General features: G+C 45.3%; 1 protein-coding gene across 5 annotated transcripts in view; it reads left to right on the plus strand.

The window, feature by feature from the left end:
* Positions 1-11516: 11516 nt before the first annotated feature.
* Positions 11517-25232, plus strand: part of LOC126035388 (protein FAM219A-like) — a 142527-nt gene continuing 128811 nt past the window's right edge. For 2 of the 5 annotated variants that reach the window (XM_049793942.1, XM_049793943.1), the window contains exon 1: positions 11517-11782. In XM_049793942.1, coding sequence (XP_049649899.1) covers positions 11723-11782 — 60 coding nt within the window. In that variant the 5' untranslated portion in view covers positions 11517-11722. Of the gene's footprint in view, positions 11783-12752; positions 12839-25232 lie in introns of all 5 variants that reach the window. The other 3 variants (XM_049793945.1, XM_049793944.1, XM_049793946.1) reach the window with 3 other exon arrangements.

Below are 25232 nucleotides of genomic sequence, written 5' to 3' on the forward strand. Positions count from 1 at the left end.
TTGTTGCTCAGTAATGTTTAGACTATAGGCAAGGATTTTTCAGCTTCTCATGCCTAGCCAGCGAGAAAGCTGGAGGGGCACAAGAAGTTGGCACAGGACACAGCCAGGGCACCTGACCCAAACTGGCCAACAGGGTATTCCATACCATGTGATGTCCCATCTAGTATAGGAACTGGGAAGCGGGGGGAGGTAATCGCCACTCAGGGACTGGCTTGGTGTTGGTCGGCGGGTGGTGAGCAATTGCTCTGCGCATCATTCGTACATTGCGATCCTTTTATTACTACTGTTGTCATTTTATTAGTGTTATCATTATCGTTATTAGCTTCTTCTTTTCTGTTCTATTAAACCGTTCTTATCTCAACCCACGAGTTTTACTTCTTTTCCTGATTTTCTCCCCCATCCCACTGGGTGGGGGGGAGTGAGTGAGCGGCTGCGTGGTGCTTAGTTGCTGGCTGGTGTTAAACCACGACAGAAGTATCACACGCTGTAACAGTGATGAAGCGGCATGACATAATGATGTCCAAAGACCTTTGTAGTCTCACAGGGATGCAACAGTACAGTGACACAGCTTGGGGTGCTGCGGCTTTGGGAGACGCTGGTTTGTCTGAGTAGGTTGGCAATGCATAGAAGTGCCACAGAACAGGCAAGGTGTTATTGGCAGGGTGATGACATACCTCAGTGCTGGGACAGAGGGATATAACATGATGTAACCACACAGCAAGCAGTGCCAAGGAGGGTCTGTGCTGAGCCCCCATGTCCCACCCAGCCCTGCAGGGTTACAGCTCTGTGGGGCACTGTGGAGGGAAACCAGCTGGGCTACGCATGATGATGTAACATGTGGTGCTGCTGGGAATGGTGATTGTGGAACGATTGCTGGAGGTGATTCATTGATATGTTCCCTCCCACCCTCTTAAGGGAAGGTAAAACTCCAGGGTGGAATGCAGTGTATATACACAAAATCTGTTCCATAATAATCCCCTAAGCAACATAACCTGCAACCTTAGATGTTAGCAACACCAGGGGAACTTGGTATGCTGACTCTAAGAGAAACAACACGGAGAGTGGAGCGGAGCGGAGACACCATGGCCAGGCTCTGTGATATCATCGCAGGGCTAGAGAACTGGAACTACTGGAACAAGAATACAAGGTCCCTGCACTCAATCCACTGAAGCAATGATGTGATACAATAGGGTTCTGTCAATGCTATGGCCTTACTTCTGATTTATATCATAAGTGCCCAGTTCTAGAGTAGTGACATGCTAAATCATGTTCTCTGGGTGAGCTTTGCTCATTATAATCTCATTATAATACCAAAACACACCTCCATCCCAAAAACTACTCACCTCCAAGGTGCGACCACCCCTCACTGAGCGTGCACTCTGAATTTTTTCTAGCATTTACCTTTAAAAGCAAAGCAAGAGAACTTTATACCAATCAAAGTAAAGGTACTTATGACTAGAGTCACTCAAGCTCCACCTAAAAAATAAGACAATATAAAAGGGCTTAAGAGAGGAGGAATGCTAGGGAAGACACCATCATAGACAAGTCAGGAGGACATTGCTGACTTCTGGGATCAGCCAACAGGCTGAACCTCTCTTCCCCGCCATAGGGATGCCTATTGGGTAAGATTTGAACCCTCAGTCATACCGAGTGCTTCCCTGGGAAACTTAGAAATCTCTATAGAGTTTTTTCCATAATTTAGTGTGCTTGTAGTCGACTGTATTATTATTTGTACGTGCTTTGCAGACAGTGTATTTATCACCGACAATCCAAAAGAACCTGTACTCCTGTTGCTTTAATAAACTGTACTGTTCATTAATCTAGCTGTGATAGTTCGTTGAACACGACCAAACTCCTTAAGTCTGGCCTTGATAGTTCATTGAACACGACTAAATTGAAAGTGTGCTATTTGTGCATTTGTAATTGTGATAATCCAATATATTGAACATGACTGGACTTATAGTGCTGAATTGTGTATCGCTCAGAATCTAAGCCTAGCTGCCCCCAGCCCCTCTGATATCTGAGGATAAGCTGGAATGCAAGGGGATTTATTTTCTGCCAAACTTCTTTACCCTTTAATTCAACAGTGATGTCATTGTGGGCCTCGTGTCACACTAGTGACACTGGCACCCACCCAGAGCAGGAGCTGAGGGCGCCAGAGACAGAGCGGGGCCACAGAGCAACGCTCCCTCGTGTGAACCACTATCCCCATCCAGCACGAGGCACTTCAGTGATGCCATTCGGGAGTGATGTCACGGCGCCAGGAGTGACGTCACCACGGTGCTATCACACAGGAGCACAGCACTGCCCCGCCCTGCTACGATGCCTGCTCGGGACACACCCTTACCTGCCAGTGCCTGTCGCCCACCTTGGCTGACATGACTGTAATGAATGGGTTAACTTTGTTCATGAAATCGGTAAGGGAAAAGAGACATATTGAGAGTTAGCAGATGCCTTGTGTAAATAACAAAACTTGCTTAATTGGTGCGTAAAGGTCACGGGAAGAGGGCAACGGCTATAACTTACTAGCTAAGGAGGGAAAAGAACAACAACTATAATTTACCAGATAACGGGATGGGCTCCACCAAGACTGCATTTTTCTATATCAAAGGACATTCTATATCAAAAAGACACTCGTCCTTGAGAAGATAGACCGAATCTGCCTAGTGACAGACCTGCACGAATGAAGAAAGAAGAAGCAGGACAAGGCGGAGACTTGCAAGAAAGAGATACATGGAATGTATATAAGGAATGTAACTATAACCTAAAGTTGCGAGCTTGTGGCGGAGCACTGCCTCCCCGGCCGCCCAGCGCTGTTTTGCTCTTTTATCGCTTGCTAATAAATTCGACCTTTTTTTATTCACTACAAATTGGCTCCTCCAATTTGTCACGAGCGTCTATAACAAATTTGGTGCCGTGACTCAGATCCAGGTTCTTTGGTGCGGACCCTCGCAAGCGGGGAGGCGCCCTATCCTTGTATAGCCCCGTCTTGAGGAGGTGCCCCCACCATACCCTGGACCCGCAAACCCCTTTAAATTACGATAACTGAGCAAAAGAACCTGCAGGACCCCTTAAATTTTGTGCACGAAGACCAAGCGAAGACCCTAGGAGTGGGTGAGTATATAAGCCGTGAACCGTTTGGTTGGGGTGGTTATCCCGAGGTGCGACTGTGTGAGAGGTCTCTCTGAGATCACGCGAGTGCGGACCCTCCAGTAGTGCAGTTCTCGTAGCCCGCGAGGGAGCGAGTCACGACCGAGGGGAAGTGAGTGTGTGTGTAGAAAAGGGCACCTCGGAATATGGGACAGAGGAAAAGCAAGCCCTCTGGATCCATGGGGATGGGGATGGGGAAGAAAGATAAGTTACCGGACATACCCCCTGATAGTCCCTTAGGCCTGATGATAAGATATTGGGACAGTTCACCAAAGAGAACAGATAAGTATAAGGAAAAGATGATTAATTATTGTATTGAGATTTGGGGTGGGAAACCTCTCAACAATCCTCATGTACTCTGGCCCGTGTTCGGGTCCTCCGAGGATTGGGTGTGTCAACAACTAAATATATGGGTAAATAATAAAAGACCACCAGTCAGCCTGGAGGAGAGCGAATATGCCGCCCTATGGATTCCCCAATCCTGGGAGCCGTCATTCCTCTTTGCCTTAAGGGAAAACAGACCAGATAAACCTCGAAAAGATGATGAGGACCCCCTTTGACCCCCTCCCTATGCCCCTCATGCCCTTCCGATTCAGGACCCACCCCAAGGCCAGGAAACAGCCCAGGCCCGGGAAGGGATAGATTCGGAACCTGATTCCCCGACCCCGGCACCCCCTCCCAGAAGGTCTGTACGTAATAAAATAAGGCGAGGAAGGGAGGGATTGTTTCCTCTTCGGGAAATGTTAGTGCCTGGTGGGGACGGACAGGGGGGGCTGGGAACGGGGTATGTGGCAGTTCCCCTTAATACAGGGGATGTAAGAGAATTTAAGAAGGAAATGGGGGGTCTGTTAGATGATCTCCTGGGGGTAGCCGAGAGGCTGGATCAATTCTTGGGACCGAATTTGTACACGTGGGATGAATTACAATCTATCCTCGGCATATTATTCACCGTAGAGGAAAGAGAAATGATTAGAGGGGCTGGGATGAGAGTGTGGGACCAGCAACATCAGGCTGGTCTGGCACCAGATCAAAAATGGCCCCTAAATCGGCCAAATTGGAATAATCAGGATCCGGCTCATAGAAATAATATGTCAGACTTGAGAATAATTATAATTCAGGGGATACAGGAATCCGTTCCCAGAGGGCAGAATATTAATAAAGCCTTTCGTGAACAGCAGAAAAAAGATGAGACCCCAACAGAATGGCTTGAAAGGTTAAGGAGAAGTTTCCAGTTATATTCTGGGGTAGATCCTGCTACTCCTGTAGGACAAGCGTTGTTGAAAACTCAGTTTGTGGCCAAGTCGTGGGGAGATATTAGGAAGAAGTTGGAAAAAATTGAGGACTGGCAGGAACGGGGGTTGGATGAATTACTTAGGGAAGCTCAGAAGGTGTATGTGAGGCGAGAAGAGGAAATGGAAAAGCGGCAGACTAGGCTGCTGGTTGCAGCGGTAAGAGAAGGACAGAAAGGTGTGATAATGAGACCCGGTAGATCTGGTAGGGGAGATAAGGCCATGGAATGTTTTTATTGCAGGAAAAGAGGACACATGAAGAGAGAATGTAGAAAAAGGATTCAGGATGAAAAAGCGTTCCGGGAGGATTAGCGGGGTCAGGGGCTCTATTTGCTGAGGACCCCTGGTAAGAAAGAGCCCTTGATAACTTTAAAAGTGGGTCCTCAGCGCCAGGAGGTGATCTTTCTTGTAGATACCGGGGCCGAAAGGTCTACTGTACAATCATTACCTCCGGGATGTAAACTATCCGGAGATGAAGTTAATGTAATTGGGGCAAAAGGGGAACCTTTTAGGGTCCCTGTTATAAAAGATGTGGCGATGGAATCAAGTTGCAGATATGGAATCGGAACGCTGTTGTTGGTACCTGAAGCGGAATATAACCTATTAGGTAGGGATTTAATCGTAGAAATGGGGATTCGGGTGGATGTGGAGAAGGAAGAGTTAAAAATCAGGCATTGTCCCCTTACAGAGGAGGACGAGAAGCAAATTAACCCCAAAGTATGGTATACTCCTGAAACAGTTGGAAAACTGGATATTGAACCGTTTGAGGTGGTTATTAAGAACCCCGAGATTCCAGTAAGAGTTAAACAATATCCTTTATCTAATGAAGGGAGAAGGGGACTAAAACCTGAGATTGAGAGACTATTGGGAAAGGGGGTACTCGAACCCTGCATGTCCCCTTTTAATACCCCGATTTTACCAGTAAAAAAATCCGATGGTGGCTATCGGCTGGTGCATGACCTAAGAGAAATCAATAAACGGACTGTCAGACGGTTCCGGTAGTGGCAAACCCACACACCCTGCTGAGTCAACTGGGGCCTGAGAACCAATGGTATAGTGTAATAGATCTTAAGGATGCATTCTGGTCATGCCCTCTAAAGGAGGAAAGTAGAGGTTATTTTGCCTTTGAGTGGGAAGACCCAGACACTCATAGGAAACAGCAGTTGAGGTGGACTGTACTTCCCCAAGGGTTCACGGAATCCCCAAACTTATTTGGACAAGCCCTAGAACGAATTCTACGGGAATACCGGTTGCAAGATGGGGTTGTGCTAGTACAGTATGTAGATGACTTATTGTTGGCAGGAGAGAATCGGGAGACAGTCAGAAAAGAAAGCATACGGTTGTTAAATTTCTTGAGCTTTCAAGGCCTCAAGATATCACGGTCAAAACTACAGTTTGTGGAAGAGGAGGTAAAATATTTAGGACACTGGATAAGCAAGGGGACTAAGAAGTTGGACCCTGAACGAGTAAATGGGATTTTATCACTGAAAGCCCCGAGGAGTAAACGACAGATTAGACAACTGTTGGGGCTATTCGGGTATTGTAGGCACTGGATAGAGAACTTTAGTGCAAAAGTGCGATTTTTGTATCAAAAGCTAACTATGGATGGACTGCTTAAATGGACTCAGGAGGATGAAGAACGATTAGAGAGTCTCAAGGCTGATCTAGTTAATGCCCCTGTCTTGAGTCTGCCTGATATGAAGATACCCTTTTATTTATTTGTGGCCACCGAGGAGGGGACAGCATACGGGGTTTTGACTCAGGAGTGGGCAGGGAAAAAGAAACCCGTAGGGTATATTTCCAAATTATTAGACCCCGTCAGTAGAGGGTGGCCCACCTGTTTACAGGCAATCGCTGCTGTAGCCCTGATAGTGGAAGAAGCGAATAAGATAACGTTTGGAAGTGAATTAAGGGTGTTCTCCCCCCATAATATTCAAGGAGTTCTACAACAAAAAGCTGAAAAATGGATCACTGATGCTAGGCTTTTAAAATATGAGGGGATCCTAATCCATTCCCCTAAATTGGAAATCGGAACAACGAGCTTGCAGAACCCGGCACAATTTTTGTATGGGGGTCCTGAGGAAGAGTTAACACATAATTGCCTCCAAACCATTGAAGAACAAATGAAAATTAGGCCAGATCTGGAAGAGGTAGAATTGGAAAAGGGAGAAAAGTTATTCGCTGATGGGTCATCTCAAGTAATAGCAGGGAAAAGGAAGTCAGGATATGCAATTGTGGATGGAGAGAGCCTAGAAGTAAAAGAATCCGGACCCCTCAGTCCTAGTTGGTTGGCGCAGGCATGTGAGTTATACGCAGTACTTAGGGCATTGGAACTTTTAAAGGACAAAGAAGGGACCGTGTACACGGATTCAAAATATGCGTATGGAGTGGTACACACTTTCGGAAAAATTTGGGAAGAGCGGGGACTTATTAACTCTCAAGGAAAGGGTTTGGTCCACGAGGAACTAATTGTCAAAACTCTACAAGCAATAAGAGGGCCCAAGCGAATAGCTGTGGTACATGTTAGGGGACACCAAAGCGGAACGACCCCTGAAATTCGAGGGAATAATCTCACTGACCAAGAGGCCAAGGCGGCAGCACTACTTGCTGTGACTATCACCCCGCCAGCGGGTGAAACGCCGGCAAAAACCCTAAGCCCACAGTTTAGTAAACCCGAAATGGATAAATTGAAGGGAATGGGAGTAGTGGAAAAAGAGGGTAAGTGGGAACTACCCGATGGGAGACAGGTGTTACCAAAAGCACTAACATGGAAAATAATGAGAGGTATGCACTCAAAGACTCATTGGGGTGTCCAAGCGCTGGTCAATCAGTTTGCAATAAAGTACATGTGTATTGGGGTTTATAATGTAGCCAAGGGAATCGTACAAGGGTGCCTAACGTGTCAGAGGATCAATAAACAGCATCTTAGAGAAAAAGTACAAGGGGGACGGGAATTAGCACACCGACCATTTGCCAAAATACTGATCTCCCTAAAGTAGGGCGATATAAACATTTACTTGTATTGGTAGACCACGTCACTCATTATGTCGAGGCGTTCCCTACTGCTAGGGCAACTGCCAATACGGTGGTAAAAGTACTTTTAGAACATATCATACCGCGATATGGAAATATTGAAACTATTGATTCAGATAGAGGCCCACATTTCGTTTCCAAAGTAGTAAAAGAAGCTCTAGCCCCCTTTGGAACTAAATGGGAGTTCCATACCCCCTGGCACCCCCAAAGCTCCGGGAAAGTGGAACGAATGAATGGAGAAATAAAGAAACAATTAACTAAGTTAATGATAGAAACCAAAATGTCATGGGTAAAATGTTTGCCAATTGCTTTATTAAATATTCGGACTCAGCCCCGAGCGGATACTGGAATTTCCCCATTTGAAATGTTATATGGCATGCCCTATGATATGGAATGCCCAGTTAATTACCCTACTTTAGATGAAGACAGTATTAACCCTTATATTGTTCAGCTGATGAAAAGAAGAGAGCGATTACGAAGGAAGGGAATGGTGGTACAGAGGCCACCCCTAGATATATATATATGCATTCAGTGAAGCCAGGTGATATGGTATTAATCAGAGTCTGGAGAGAATCCTCTCTCACTCCCAGGTGGGAGGGGCCCTTTCTTGTTTTACTTACCACAGAAACTGCTGTCCAGACTGCAGAACGAGGATGGACTCATGCAAGCAGAATCAAAGGACCAATTCAGAGCTCTCACTGGGAGGCAACCAGAGACCCTGATGGTTTGAAGATCAAGTTCCGAAGAAAAGTGGATGAGTGAGACTATCTTTTGTAAAAATCCTCACTGTATATGTCATCCCTTTGTATGCTACAGGTGTAAACTCTGTAAAGGAAAGTGGTGGACACATTGCTCCTATAGGTATTCCGGTATTCCCCTAGTGGTATTTGCCACAAAAATTATACTTGCAAACAGGTAAACATTACGTGTGGGTGTATCAACCGGGAAAAATTATAAAGGACTCTAAAGAGTGGTGAGGATATTTTTGCTAAAGGCATAAACCCTGAGAGGTGTTGTCTTTATGTAAACGGGACACGTACAACAAAGGCTGAAATAGTGCAAATGAACAGTGGCCAGAGTGGGGTGGGGAGCTCAAGGATAAAAAAATTGGGACGCATATAAGTCAGAGCAAACCGATTTTAAAGGAGGTTCCCCTGAAGAATACGACTGCTGCCGAGAAGATGGTACACCTCGCTGCTCTAAGCAACAGAGTAGGCAGAGAAGAAGGCAGAGACGTACTGTTGTGGGGATCAAGGTTGATGAACCACCTCCAAAGGAGGCTCACGGAGCCTCCTGACTTATTACTCCCAAACAAAATATCCTCAGAGCTTCCCCGAAGTCTCCCATCTCTCACCAGGGATAAAGATAAAAATCAAAATGATTGTCAACATCCTCGGAATACCTGTCACAAGGGTAAGGGTACACCACTTTTCTCAAACTTAAGATTAAGCACTTGGATGATAAGACTGTCCCTAATGCTAATAGGGATAACCCAAGGGAATGGGAACCCCCACCAACCTTATAAATGGACGCTCTATAGGTGGGAGGATCAAATGATGCTACAACAAGTAATTGCTACCGGGGCCCCAAGTTTTAATCAATCTCTGTGTCGACTCGTACCTAGAGACCCATGTCTACATAACTTAGGCTTTTATTTTTGCCCCAGTTCTAATCCTGGAAAGGGGTATTGCAACCATCCCAACTCTTACTATTGTTCTTATTGGGGTTGCGAGACTATAGCTTCTGACTGGACCCCTGGGGGAGGTCCAGATAAATTCCTATCCGTAGGATGGGGACCTCATGGATGTACACCTGCTTCACATGGCTGGGATGGAAGCCAAATAGGACCATGGAGTGGAAATTGCCCATATATTTATATTAATGTAACCAACCCAACAGATCCTGCTTGGCTAACAGGGAGAACATGGGGAATCAGACTTTGGGAACCAGGCGCAGACTCAGGGGGAATAATTACAATAAGGAAGGAGCTGGCGCCAAATGAACCCTCTGGTGTGGGACCAAATCCGGTCATAGCAGAGGAAGAGGATAGCAACAGTATTGTACATACTGTTACAATCCTTCCTAGCATAGACGTCGCTGAAAATATCCCGGGAATATCAACAAGAATCAACCCATTGTGGGATATGCTCCAAGCCAGCTATCAGGTACTGAATGCCACCTACCCCAATATAACTGAGCATTGTTGGTTATGTTATGACATTCGACCGCCCTTTTATGAAGCTATTGGGGTGGACAGTAGATTTAAAAAGGCCAAAGGAACAAATCCAGTTCAATGTATGTGGAATAAGGAATCTGGACGTAAGCAAGGGATAACAATGTCCCAAGTATCAGGAAAAGGAAGATGTATAGGAAATGTCCCAAAAGACAAACGACACCTGTGTAACACAACTCGTAAATCAAGAGGACTAACAGCCGAGTGGTTAATTCCTGCAAATAATACTAAGTGGATTTGTTCCCAAACTGGGGTTACACCTTGTATATCCCTAAAGGTCTTTGACTGGACAACTGAGTATTGTATACAAGTAGCTGTGATACCTAGGCTTATTTACCATCCTGAAGATTTTGTGTATGACTATCAAACTACTCAGGCCCATCACATACAAAAACGTGAGCCCTTTACAGCCCTCACGGTGGCAACCCTCATGGCAATCGGAGCTGCTGGAGCTGGTACAGGAATAACTTCCCTCGTACAACAGAATCAAAAATTTCAATCCCTAAGGGTAGCGGTCGACGAGGATTTGACTAGGATAGAAGAAGCCATGACAGCCCTAGAACAGTCTGTTAGGTCTTTATCGGAAGTAGTATTACAAAACAGACGGGGTTTAGACTTAATGTTCATGCAGCAGGGGGGGTTATGTACAGCCCTACGAGAGGAGTGTTGTGTATATGTTGACCATACTGGAGTAGTGAGAGATACAATGGCCAAGCTACGGGAAGGGTTAGAAAAACGGAAAAAAGACTGGGAAGTACAACAGAGCTGGTATGAGTCCATGTTTAATTATTCACCCTGGTTGACCACCCTATTATCAACTATTGCAGGACCTCTTATTTTGTTGATCTTATTCTTGACTTTTGGGCCATGCATTTTTAATAAGTTGATCGCTATTGTTAAAGGGCGCTTGGAAGCTGCACATTTAATGCTGCTACGAAAGTAATATGAACAAATCGGGGATGGAGGAATTACTCCTATCCTTGGGCGGGCAAAAGAAGCATTGGAGCGATTTAATGAACAAAATCAGGATCAAATAGAAAAGGGGGGATTGTAATGAACGGGTTAACTTTGTTCATGAAATCGGTAAGGGAAAAGAGACATATTGAGAGTTAGCAGATGCCTTGTGTAAATAACAAAACTTGCTTAATTGGTGCGTAAAGGTCACGGGAAGAGGGCAACGGCTATAACTTACTAGCTAAGGAGGGAAAAGAACAACAACTATAACTATAATTTACCAGATAACGGGATGGGCTCCACCAAGACTGCATTTTTCTACATCAAAGGACATTCTATATCAAAAAGACACTCGTCCTTGAGAAGATAGACCGAATCTGCCTAGTGACAGACCTGCACGAATGAAGAAAGAAGAAGCAGGACAAGGCGGAGACTTGCAAGAAAGAGATACATGGAATGTATATAAGGAATGTAACTATAACCTAAAGTTGCGAGCTTATGGCGGAGCACTGCCTCCCCGGCTGCCCAGCGCTGTTTTGCTCTTTTATCGCTTGCTAATAAATTCGACTTTTTTTTCACTACAAATTGGTTCCTCCAATTTGTCACGAGCGTCTATAACAATGACGGCTGTCGCAGCGGCTCCCCGCCACCAGCCGCTCCTCACGACAACCCCACGCCCTCCCGGCCAATCACCGGCCAGAAGTTGATTATGGCAATCATGGCAACGCGCCGAAAGTGGCGTGCGACCAATCCGGCCGCAGAACGCCGTCAGCGCTGGCTATTCCTTCCCCCCCCTCCTTTCCCTCGTGGTAGGGAATGGTATGTTCCGGTGGCAGTGAGGCGAGGGCTGCGACGAACTGAGCATCCGGGCCCCGGAATTATTGCCATAGGCCCCGCCCTCCCATACGTAGATGTAGGTCGGGGCGGTAGTGGTCGAGCCTGGAAGTGGTGCGGCTGAGTCACTTCGGCGGTGACGAGAAGGCAGAACCTGCGGTGGCGTCGTTGTCTTTCGGTGTTTGAGTTTTCCTGCGTTCGCTTTTCTTCCCGCCTTGCCTCCACTATCATGATGGAGGAGATAGACCGGTTCCAGGTGCCTGCCGTTCGCGCCGAGATGCAGCTGCTGGTGAGGGGCGGGTGGGGCTGCGCTGTCCCCAAGAGCCGCCGCCTCGTCAGGGGGCTGGAGGGGGGTGGTGTTCGGTACTGTGGGGGCGGCGGTAGCGCTGAGGTCGGACCCACGCGCCGTGATCGTTATGTAATGGCCGTCCCCTCAGTGTCCCCACTGGGGCCGTGCCCAGCGGCGGCTGCTGTGTCATCTCGGGGCGCCCGTGGTCACGATTGTCCGCCTGGCTTTTCCGTCCTACTCTTGTCCTCCCCTGGCATCTCCCTGGGTGCTGTCGGTGGCAACGGCAGAAGCCGCCTGTGGGGAGGGCAGGGGCAAGCGGGCGGCAGCGGCTCTGCTCCTGCCTCGGTTGAAACGTCGCTTCTCCAAACGCAGCGGCGTTCCGGAGCGCCCTGGCCTGGCTGGCGCATGGGGCGGGTGTTTCCCGCTGTCTCGGCTGATGGGCTCCAGCGCCGGGGAGGGGAGTGCTCCCGGGGGGTGGGGAGAGGCGGTAAGACTGAGGAACCCGTCCGGAGAAGGACGGGCAGCCAAAGCATCTGAGCAGTTGGAGGCGCAGAGGACTGGTGGGGTTTTAGTTGATTCTTACAATGTACATTAAATCTGGGGGAAGAATTAGGCGGTGTTTGTGCGCTGTCCGCTCTGAGAGGAGCTCCCCAGGGACGGGATACCTGCACGGGATGGGTGTTAAATAGATGTCTGGCGTGAGTTGTGGTATGAAGCTGCAAGATGCTCTCTGTGGCTGATTTTATAGCTGTTGCTTAGTGCAAAACTGCTATTAGATACTCGTTGTGTGAAAAATCCAGGTGTTTTGCAAAGAAATATCTCTGTCAAATTACAGTTTTGCTCACGTAAAATTCTTTATGTAAAAAAGCAATCTGTGAGGCATTGTGTTTTGGTTTTTGGTTGTTTTGGTTTTTTTTTTCCCGTGCCAGGGCATGTGTTTTTCATTTCAGGATGTTTTTTCACTTCATAGACACGTAGAGCTCTGAAGAAGTTGACATAATGGTTGCACTACTACATGGGATCCTGGGGAATCTTGCCAGAGAAGGAAGTATACAGGTTTGTGGGACTTTGTGGCTGCATAAATGGGCAGGTACAATGGTCCTGGGCTCTTGGTAGCTTCTGAAATGACACTTGTGAAGGAAGACCAGCTGGCTGGCAGCCATGGGAAATGCTAGATCATCACCAAGTAGTCCAAGACTTCTTATGAGCGTGTAGCTGCTTTGCTTTGATGTTACAGGCTTGCTTGTGTGTGTTGTGCCCCAGCTGCATTCTGCAGAACATTTGAATGTGTTTATCTGTTTGTTTCCCATCTGGGAAAGGTTCCCTTGCGTGTTCCTTTCTGCTTACTCCAGTCTGCCTCATTCTCCGCTTGAAGGTGCATTGTTACGTGTAACCTGGGACCTGTTGAAATACAGTTCACCTTGGCATTAAAGTGAAAGCTGGGTAACGGACTGACTCACTCAAGATGTTGATTCCCTTTGGCACCTGGAGTAAGCAAATTCTGTCTCCACATCTGATTGTGTGAAATGGTGATATGAAATATTTGGAGAAGTGGAAAGAACTTTAATGAAATACTTGTACAGATCCCTTTGATAGCAGGTGAGAATAGGTTATTGGCAGGTTCATGTTAGCACTGAAGATACTACTGAGATTTCCAGTATATCAAACTGTACATTATTTAGAGTTGATGTACCAATCCTTGGTTTCTTGTTGCAGCTAGTGTTTGCAAAAAGTTGAGAACAAAATAATTGTCCTGTGAACAGAAAGACTCTTCTATGAAGGTCTACAAACTCAAATTAGCCCTCAGTTGCAAGAAAACCACTTTTCTTATGGTGGGAGTGTTGAAAAATTGTGAAAATATTTTTAGTGTGGTGGTGGTGGTTGTTTGTTTCTGTTTTTTTTTTTTAAGCTTCTAACCTTTGTGGTGGGGAAGAAAACTGTCCATAAAAGCTGATGTAGACTTGTTGCATGCCCTACTTGTGTGTTGTGGTTGGGTTGGTTTTGGTTTTTTTTTTTTTTGTGGGTTGTTTTGTTTTTTTTTTTTTTGTGGGTTGGTTTTTTTTTTTTTTTTGGGTTGGTTTTTTTTGTCAAGCAGAGGCGGCAGACATGACAAGGCTGCCCCTCTTTATTCATGTTGAGGGTGGTAGGCACGGTAGTGAGATTAGCAAGTTTGGAAAAGCTGTTGGCAGACAAAAAATACATGTAAGTATTTTCTAAAAACCCCATGATAATAGTGGAGGAGTGGAATTGGCATGTGCGTGCACATTTGCATGGCCATGAAGTGACCAGAACCCGAAGAGGTTGCCTGGTCCAGTCCTGCTGTCGCAGGGTAGGATGGTATATTATGTAGCTGTGATGGTAAGCTTAGGAAGTAGGTTTCCTTCCCCTCTTCAGCAGCCAAGAATTAGGAAATTTTCACAAAGGGATTTAACACTTGCATTAAAAGAATGCTCTGAACCTTTGCTTCGGAGTTTCAGTTGATTTTTAACTAATGGAGTTCATAGTGAAACCTTGTGTATGTGAGGGGCTGTTGCTATTACTGGATGTGTGGGATTCTTCCGTGTGCCTGGAAATGCTGGCATTGGGCTCATAAGTGGGACAGAATAAGTCTGGTACAACGTTTCCAGTGGTTTTGTCTGCTTTGTAGCTTCTGGTCTGTGTCTTGCATGTAGGGACTGGATGCTTGCAAGAATCCTTGCAGTTCAGAAGCTGGTTAGGGTTTATCATAGTAGTTTGCTTGGGTAACACAATTCTGCCTAATACTGCTGCTTTGTTCTATTACAGTTACCATTTATCCCTTCCCTCTCCCCCCTATCCCACACTTTCAAGTATAGAATAACCTTAGCATCTTGGGACTTTTTTTTTTTTCTTTCTTCCCAGTTTAAAAGCTTTTAGTTCCACACAGTCTTGGGGACAGATGGGTCATCCAATGCTGAAGGCCAAAGGAGTCTGGCAGTGTTTTCGCCATCCGAAGGGCTGAGGTAGAAGTTTTGTTTTCCAGGTGTTAACCTGAGAGCTGTTGTGAACTGCCACTAAAGCTGTCAAAAACTGTTTTGAAACATGATCCCCTGCTGAAAGCAAATAGAGAAGAGAAGGTCCCTTGCCTGGTCTAAAGTGTGTACACTATAAGAAATGTTTTTTCATTTTGTTTAGGTTGGAGGGTGTCCTAGGAGAGCACTGTTCCCTCTGAGTCTGGCTAGTACCTGTCAGTGCGAGAAGGGTCCTGAAGTGAGCTTTGTGAAGCTAGCCTTTTCTTGAAATCCTTAAAACCTTTGTGTTCTTGACCAGCATGCACACTTTTGAATGTCCTGTTCATCTGTATAGATAAAGTATCATCTTAGCTTTTGATGTCTTCATGCTGAACTCCAGGATAACTGCTGGAGATCTGCCTAAAAACCATCTGACAGACAGGCCTGCTGATCTGCTAATCTTCAAAATTAAGAGATAGTTATGGCTGTTAAATGCTGAAGGGAAGCCATTCTCAGAAGCTGGTCTGAAGCCTTTCTGAGCCCCTTAGTCTCCAAACCTGCCACTGATACTGGCACTATTGATCAGCTGTCTGAAATCCTCCTGAGCTTGTGTCTCTAGCATACACCAAGCACTGGCTGGTATATGATGGCAAATTGACAGATGATTGTGTTGGATCACATGTTGCTCCTGTACACTGATGCAGGCGGTTTCTGTTCTTGGCACAAAAATGGAAGTAGAATAAAAGTGCTCTTGCCCACATGGCACCAGTAAAACTTTTCCTAAGAAAAAGCACCTGTCAAAGTGCATCAGCTTCAGAGGAGCTTTGCCACAAACTCCTGAGACTTTGGCTTGCTTTTTGAAAGTGGCAGGTGTAACACAGTATTTTAGTTTCCCAATTCTCTGCCCATGTGAAAAGTGTGAGCAGTTTCTGGAGAAATTGGGTTAATGGTTCTTTGTTGCGGTAGAGACGGACACGACAAGTAATAGATCATGCAAAATGGCTACTTTATTGTTCTAACACACCTTTTTATCCCCTTCTTCAGAGTATGTGTTAGTATATGATTGGTTTAGTTAGTAACTAACAGTTCATGATTGGTGAGTTCGTCAGGACGGTTCTTCTTATCATTATCTTGTTTTTGTACCGCTCTTCTCGGGTCTTTCCAGACTTTGAAGGATACACTACAAGCTGCTCAAGGTCATGCTGTTCTCGAACTGTCAGGCATTCTGCAGACCCGTTGCATCCACCGACAATTCCCCCTTTTTGTATTTGTGCTAGAAATATCATCCCGGCTGCCCTCTGCAGGGCCCTTTGCAGAAGGCTGAAAAGACAGGGCAACATTAGGAGCATAGTTATCACAACCAAGATCACTACCCCTGCAGTCTTGAGCAGAGATATCAACCATCCAGACAATCCCCAACCCTCGAACATCTTTGTCAGCCAATCTAATTCATTGCTTTCTGTCAGCTTCCTGACACCCTTCTTTAATTGTTGAATACTACTGAAAATGGATTCTGAGTGATCGGATAGATTCATACAACACATCCCTTCAAACTCGTCACAACTATGTCCTTGTGCTAAAAGCAAGAAATCAACTGCAGCTCTATTTTGTAGTGTAGCATGTCTGACACTATCAATGTCTAACAGTAAATCAGATAATACTACACCAGTCTGTATTCAGGGACCCCAGAATTTGTGATTCCTGGGGTGGCAATGAGGGTGAATGCCCAATCCATGGAAACCAGGCATTCCCATCCATTGAGTCCATGACCTGCTGCACAGGGGTCTCCATCAATAAGTTCTTAAACTTTGTTGATGTCAGTGGAACCCCCTATTAAACCTGTGAAAAAGGGATTGCTTGGTGTTGCTGTACTGAGGTATAAGCAATCTTGTCCGGTCACATCAGCCAGGGTCATCCAGATGTTTTCTTTGGTTTGCGGCAGTATCCATGACTACGTCCATCCGAGGACTGTAAGGAAGATGAACCATCCATACATTCTTGTGCCATCTTGCTCCGTGAACTCGGCCCAGCAATCGGTAGGTGCCAGCTTTGCATAGGCATCCCCACGGAGGCAACGATGGCCTCACCGTACACTAGCCCAATGCTCTTCGGAAAATCCTGGTATTTATACAGTTGCAGAGGAACAGATTTCAGCACACGTGGCCAGCGGGTGCCAAAATCCGCCTCAGTTGCAACCTATGATGCATGCGCTCTCTGGCCAGGCACACTGCACGAGTCATAGCCATCTTGTCTATTGGTTCATGGGCTTTGTGGCGCGGTTGCAATGCACAGAGAATCTTGACCTGTTATATTGGCTAAGGTGACCTACACGTTAGTTTTTTGGCTGAGGTGGTATTTGTATTGCCGCACCGTCTAGGATGTTCCAGATGATGATGGTCGTACAAATTGAGCGGGAGTCCATTGTGGGCCTGTATCTGTGGAAACACAAGCATAACCTTGCCCCCCCCCAGGTTAATAGCTCACATGGTCCACTCCACTGACCAGTAACTAAATCTTTAACATGTACTTTGATGCCTTTTTATAAATTCTGTGTTGAAAAAAGAGAAGTGTTGAAAAAGAGGAGGTAGAGAAGAATTATCCCCATAATGGAGAAAGCTAAAAACATAAACTGCTTTATCTAAACATGCCTGTGGTGGCTCCCCAATCATTCCCTCTTTTTGTTTTTGAAGCTGCTGCTTCAACATGCCATGTGCACGCAGTTCTACTACTTGTGGAGAACCATTTTGATATACTACTTTGCTGTTCCAGTTGTTGTTTTCATACCATACTACTGGTGCTTTACCTGTTTTTCCAGAACCATCTGTAAAGACAGTGGGGCCTTTCACAGGTTCTGGCTGACTTAAATTTTTCTGACCAAATGATATTTCTCAAGCAAATTTCAGGAGCGGGTGCGACGGTAGATGATAAGAGATCTGTCCTTGAAAACCCGCCATAGCTGGTTGCAGCTCGTAATTGTTTGCCAGACACCATTCAAAATACCAATTTTGAACAGGTAAAACAATCGTAGCTGGATCATGTCCTGTTAGTTGTAAACACTGTTTTCTGGCTTTTATGATTACATCAGCAATAAGTTCAAACAAGCCAGGAGCAGTTTTTCGTGGTCGGAATGACAAAAACATCCATTCTAAAATATGTAATGGGTCATCCCACTCAGAATTCCACTGCACCAAAGCACCAAATGGCACAGTTTTGTCAATTAGTACAAAGAATTGTACCAATTTTGCAACTGCGAATTGGTCAGTCCAAGATAGGGCCTGATCCAGTTCAAGGATCCCATTAATTTCTGTACATCACTGAGTGTCTTAACCACAAGGTTGAGTTTCACAAGTTGGGGCACAGCCTGCTTATTTGTAATTGTCATTCCCAAATATTTCCAGGGTTCTATTTTTTGCACTTTTTCAGGGGCAATAACTAACCCATATTGTTTTAACGAATTTGTGGCCAAATTTTTCATGTCATTCAACTGCTCCTTGTTGTCTGATTCTAACAGAATGTCATCCATATAATGATAACAATAACTAGTAGGGAATTTGTCCCTTATAGGTGACAGAGCTTGTGCTACAAACCATTGACAAATTGTTGGTGAATTTTTCATGCCCTGCGGCAGAACTCTCCACTGATATCTTTTTGCCAGTTCTGCATGATTGATAGAAGGCACAGAAAATGCATATTTTTCTTTGTCTTGGGAAGCTAATGGAATCATAAAAAAAACAATCCTTAAGGTCCATGACAACGATTTCCCAATCTTGAGGGATCATGGCAGGTGAAGGCATGCCTGGTTGCAGAGCCCCCATCATGGCCATGACAGCATTGACTTGCCGCAGGTCATGCAAAAATCGCCATTTTCCTGATTTCTTTATCACAAACATTGGAGTATTCCATGGACTCTGAGATGGTTCAATGTGTCCGGCAGCTAGTTGTTCTGCTACCAATTCTTGCAGGGCCTTTAATTTTTCAATTGGTAGGGGCCACTGATCCACCCACACAGGGTTATTTATTAACCAAGTTAAAACAAGCATGGGTTGTCTAACACCCTGCAGCACAGTGGCCCCCATTAAAGATCTGTGGTAATTCTCACCCCCTGTTGCGACAAGCAATCCCTCCCCCATAAATTGAGGGGAGCTGCCATCACATATGGTTTAATGACTGCTTGTTGGCCCTCAGGATTGGTAATCAGAACTGGTGTGGCTGCCGTCTTTGCTTGTGTGGATCCTCCCAGCCCCACTACTCCCATACCAGCCTCCTCTGTTGGCCAGGTAGACGGCCACAGATAATCGGCAATAATAGTCACATCGGCTCCGGTATCCAGGAGCCCTGCAAGCCTTACTGTAGTCGGCGATCTTCCGTGATTCGACAGTGTGCACATCATATGTGGTTGGGATGATGAAACAGTGTGAGACCAGCAGACTTGAGGGGGTCCCGTAGAGCCGAAGCCTCCAGCGCATCGCAGTCACTGTTCTGCTTTTGAAATAGAACTCGAAAAAGGAACAAGTTGAGCAATGCGAGTACCTTTTGGGATTGTTACTGGTGGGTAGGGGGTTGAAACCATCGCGCTGATTTGACCTGTAAAATCAGCATCAATAACTCCTACATGCACAATTAGTCCATTTAATGTGCTACTTGATCTTCCCAGTAGCAATGCACTCGGTCCTCGTCCTATAGGACCCCTTGCATTAAGAGGGACCTTAATGATGTCTTTTGTGACTATAGTGACTGTGTCGGCGGTGGATACATCCAACCCTGCTGAGTCAGCTGTTGCGGCTGACAATTGTTCACAGAGGGGAGTTGGCCCGCTGTCGGGAGGGGGATTTGTTGTCTTTGCGTGCATTCTTGCGCTCTTTTTGTGGTTTTCCTGTAGCGGCTGTCCATTAACATGAAATTTAGAACGACACTGTTTTGCAAAATGTTCTAATTTTCCACATTTGTTGCAATTAATCTCTGGTGGGTTGTTCACCAGTTGTTTACCTGGTGATGTTTTGTGTGGACAAGTTACCTTTATGTGCCCTTCTCTGCCACACCCAAAGCATTTCCCTGAATTTCTCATAGCATTGGCTAGGGCGGCCACGTGTGCTGCCGAGTGGACGGCTGCTGTGTGTTCCACTGTCCCAACTTTAGAACATGCAGCCACCATGTTGGGAACAGAAGGATCTCCTGGTAAAGCCTGTATTATCTTTTGACAGTCCTCATTAGCATTATCTTTTGCTAACTGTTTGCACAGCATTTGTCTTAAGACCTCATCTTCTACCTGTTTTTCCAGGGCGGCAGATATTTTTTCTAGAAACTGTAAAAAGGGTTCTCTGGGGCCTTGGTGGATAGCAATGTATTTTTGCTTTGGAGCTGCCATTTCCATGGTTCGCTTTAATGCCATAAGCCCTAGATTTTGTGCTTGTTCGAGAACAATCGGAGGCCATGTACCCTGCAGCTGAGGGTTACTAAACAGACCTTCACCAAGCAAAGCATCCTCTCTAAGGCCTAATCTCGAGTCACCCTGTGGCAGTTGTGAATTATGCAGCACTGCTGTGCGTGCCATCTGCCTCCAAGTAGATTGAAACGCTTGGAATTGTACAGGCTGAAACAGTACTTGTGCAAGATGCATAATGTCATATGGACACAGCAGATCTGTGCTGATTGTTTGAATAAGTTTCATCACCTCAGGAGAATTGATTCCAAATTTTTGTACTTTATTCTGCAAATTCTGCACCACTTTCCAGCCTATGGGATTGTGCTCATCGTGCTGGTTTGTGCCTGCAGCAGCTTTGAAAACAGGAAATGTAGCAGGAGCCTCTGCTGCTTTATCTAGAGGCTTTAGAAATGCTGGTGTTAGAGAGCACGGGCTGAGGTGTTCTACTAGATCCCAGTTGTCAGTGTCGGCAGCATATCTCTTAACTCCCTCCCAAAATTGATCAGGGGATCTCGGGACTACAGTTATTGTGGACGGAGGGAGAGTCCATGGCAGAGGTTCTTTCGTTATGGTTTTATCTGCGAGATGCAGAGATCGCATAGCATCAATTAGAGCTTCTTCTGCATCACTTTCATTTCGACTTTCACTTTCCGGCTCGGTATTATTCGCCGGATTCGCCATATTTTTTTCCTCAGAGGGGGCTGATGGAGTCACCCCTTCTGCTGCTGCACCAGTAGGTGAGGAGGGCCCCTCATCGCCCAGTAAAGTATTTAATGGCGTAGGAGGAGGAGGTGGATAAGGGCATGATCTGATTTTGCCCGTGAGGGGTTTTCTGCCTGCTACTGCTAATACTGCAGCATCGGCTTCAGTTGTTCCTTGGTCAGAATCTTTTTCCTTCCTAACATTTTCTGGTTTATCATCTTTCTTTTGCTGATCATTCACATCACATTCTGCTTTCCATTCCTTCAGGGTCTCACGTAATAGATGCCATACAATCGCCAACTTACACAGCTCTTTCTGTCCTTTAGAGATCTCATCAAACATTTTCCATCCCACTGCTTGCCATGCACCCACACTGAATGCAGTAACTGTTGTGGCTGCAAAGCCTTGCATCTTGCATCATATTAAAATCCTTTTCAGGCTTTGTTCTGGAGTTTTAACCCCTTTCCTCTTTAATAGGGCTTTCCAGGTAGACAAAATCGTCTCCTTTTCTTTTGTTAATTGCTGCCCCATTCTAACGGTTTGGTCCCTGGTGTCTCACCTTTTTAGGTGTCTAGGCTCAGGTCCGGACCAAGCAGATTACCACTGCTCTCAGCTTCACCAGGCTCCGTCTCTGCAGCTCTTCTCGTCGCTAGTATACTCCTCCTCAGCTCTCATCGCCGCCGGTATACTTCTTGCTAGTGCCAGATCTATCGCCTTTAAATGATCTGTTCGCCCAAATGCATCGGGGTCACCGTTTGTCGCGGTAGAGACGGACATGACAAGTAATAGATCATGCAAAATGGCTACTTTATTGTTCTAACACACCTTTTTATCCCCTTCTTCAGAGTATGTGTTAGTATATGATTGGTTTAGTTAGTAACTAACAGTTCATGATTGGTGAGTTCGTCAGGATGGTTCTTCTTATCATTATCTTGTTTTTGTACCGCTCTTCTCGGGTCTTTCCAGACTTTGAAGGATACACTACAAGCTGCTCAAGGTCATGCTGTTCTCGAACTGTCAGGCATTCTGCAGACCCGTTGCATCCCTCGAAAGTTCTTTTATCTTGTTCTGAAGCATTGTGGCCAGGCTGATTCCTTGCAGATGTTTGCTAGGCTGTGGGACCTCGGGCTGGTAGCTCTAGTTGTGATGGCTACAGCCAACCTAAGGATTTTGCATAGCCATATCCTACAGTGAGGTGGTTGGCTTTCTAGCTGAGATGCCAAATCTACGCTGGTCCTGGAGGTGTAAAATTTCCAGAAACTCTGAAGATACAGAAGATGCATTTCTATACAGCTTTTTTTTTGAACATGAGAAAAGAAAAAAACAGAAAAGAAATAACTAGATTATCTACTAGATGCTTAGTTTTCAAAAAAGGAATATCATTTTAGTCATTGGACAGTATGAGTGTTCAGCATGCTTAAGATCTGCATTCTTTATTTTTGGAAAATACCGACTGTCTCATCCTAGGGAAGTTGCGCTATGTGTTAAGATCTTTTTGTTTTGTCTGATGCATTCCTAAAATAGGGAAAAACCTGAAAACAGAAAAGCCAGAGTAACTAAGAAGCAAAAAGAAAGGTTATACCTGTAGGCCTTGGAGTATGTTAATATAACGTTAGGTCTCTAGTGTAGATACACAAGAAACTCATCTTTCTAGAAGGAAAAAGCTTCTAAAATGAAAACGTCATCCCTATTCATGGTAATGTAGCCGAGGGGTTACACAGCTATATGTTTTGTAAATGCCTACAGTACATGAGACTTGTAATGTCGCAGTACTATTATGGGTTCTGAAGTTGAACTAATTCAGATAGTGCTGCTTTTAGTTATACAGCCTGTTTTGATGTGCTGCTGTGTTGCTTATAGTAGTAACCTAAAAATAACCTCCCTGCATACTTCAGTTCTGTCATTGGGGTTGTCTTGTCCCTCCTCTGCCCTGTATCATGTCTGAAGTGCAGGGGTACAGGAGCATTTTTATTATCTCCCCAGGCCAGGGAGAAATTCCAGCACAGGCTCTGAATGGCTGTGGTGAGGGATGCAGCTGCTGTTGCTAGAGGATGACTTGTCAGGACACAGGAGAGTGTTCTGGCTGGCACTGTCTATGTAGGCATGCTGTTTCTTCTTCTTCTCCACTTCTTTGTACAAAATCTTATATGTAGTTGCTCTGTCAGTATTTTTGGAAATCTTCTTGAGTGAAGAAAGGTGTTTAAAAAGGGGCACTGAACTCTATGAAGACTTAAACCTGCACAGTCTCCTCTTGGGATTCTTCCATAACTCCCAGGAGCTTGTTATCTGTAGCTTGATATTAATATCTACTCAGACACCAACTTCTGCTACACTAATAGCCATATATTCTCTCTGCCAGTAGATAGTGGCAGGTCTTTAAGGAGTCAGACAAGATGAGCAAAATGCCAGGGTGAGAGAGAAGAACAACATGTGCCTTTTAATTCTGAAAGCTTTCATTCAAGGAAAGCCCTCGGCTTACCCACAGGGACTGTAAGGTATATGTGGCCTCTCAGGTGTTGCATCTTCCTTGCTGTGAAATTGAAGACAACCTGATAAGAAAAGAGGAAGTGACCCCATCACTGATTTGATCTGTGGAGCAGGAGATTAAGAGGGTAGCTGGCTAACAGCAGGACTGGGAGTCAGTCATGATGATGTACCTGTTTTTTTCCAGACATTTTAAGACCTTGGCTGCAGTAGTTGTCTTTCAGCTTCTAGACATCAATTATCTGTCACTTTCCACAGACAGTCTGTAGGAAATGCATCTCCACTTTCCCCTCACTTGCACATGCACATCTTCTGTGAAGTCTTGTGCCATTTTGAATATAAGGTCCCTGTGAGGTTATTCTGTCTCTGTCAGTATAAAATTTACATTGTAGTGATGCAGCTGCTTGCAACTAGTAAATCCATCAGTTCCAGCTCTAACCCTGTGTGGCCTCCCTGACTGTTTTTACTCTTTCTGAGGTTTAAAGTATGATCTTGTACAATGGATTGGTGTCCATTTTGGAATATGTAATAGAGAGCAAGCATTTGCTTCTCTGCTTTGACTCTGAGGATAACAAGTTCGAGAGAATGAAATTTTAGGTGGAAATTTTCTTCAGTTTTGAAGAGTACCTGCTTTTGGACATATCCACCATTGATTCACAGGATAACAGGAAGTTTATCGCTTCTCTGGGAAGAAATGTTCTCATCAATACATGCTGAGTATACTGGCTATATCCCAACTGCTTTTACTAAGTGAGTTGCAAAGCCCTCTTGGGGACTGAGAAAAGTTTGTTATTTTCAGTAGTAAAGCTGAAGGGGGGGAAATTATGTCTGTCTGTTCACTAAGTTTGCTACAGGCATCAGAAGAGCATTTGAGCTGGGATGAGATGGCCTGCTTTGGTGGTAGCCTCTCCTGCTTCTTGCTTTCAAACAGATATCTCTTATGATTGGCCAGTAGATGATCTTTTTTCCTGGTGGACTGAGTATCTTTAGCTTCCTTAAATGCAATTATTTTTGTGTCTTCATCAGTTCTTCATTTCACTCCTACACACAGTTGTCTAAGGTAACTTGATGTTTCATGTTTCTGTGTGTTACCTCTGGTGGTATTCTCAAACATAGAGTACTGCGACTTCCTTTTTTCCCCTCAAAGTGAGAAAGTGCTGCAGTCCTCGCAGAAGAACGCACTGGCAGTGCCTTGCAGTATTTAAAAGGACTTGTTGGTTAGACCCACATTTGTAAAAATGGAAGAGATTAATTTATGCTTGGCTTGCCTAAGCTCTTTTGCTAGCATTGCTTAAATCATGTCCCCAGACAGCGAATTGCTGGTTTGACTCTATGGCTGCTGTACCAGTCTTATACCAGACTTTGTAGAGGTGGGACAAGGGAAGCAGATGAGACTTGCCATGTTTTGAGCCACGCTAGTTCTAGGAAAGTAACTTCTTGGAGCAGGTCAGAGCATGTAGGTCTAATATCTGTTAGAGATGAGGAGGTAGGGGGATTCAAATCCGCTCTTGTTCAGCCTCCTGGTTCTGCTGAATTGCTAGCCGAGTTCCTGACTGAAATGATTATTGCTGCCTTGCTCCGAAGTGGTGTGAGATGTTCTTTAGGGTCACCATATCTTTAAAAAAAAAAATAAAAAAAAATTACTTAGAGTCTGTTGTGGTTTTACCCCAGCCAGCAACTAAGCACCACACAGCCCCTCACTCACTCCCCCCCCCCCCCCCCCCCCCCCCATCCAGTGGGAGGGGGGAGGAAATCGGGGGGGGGGGGGGGAAAGGTAAAACTCCGGGGTTGAGATAAGAACGGTTTAATAGAACAGGAAAAGAAGAAACTAAAAATGGTAATGATAACACTAATAAAATGATAACAATAGTAA

This window comes from Accipiter gentilis, chromosome W, assembly GCF_929443795.1.
Source record: "Accipiter gentilis chromosome W, bAccGen1.1, whole genome shotgun sequence".
In the NCBI taxonomy this organism is placed as follows: Eukaryota; Metazoa; Chordata; class Aves; order Accipitriformes; family Accipitridae; genus Astur; species Astur gentilis.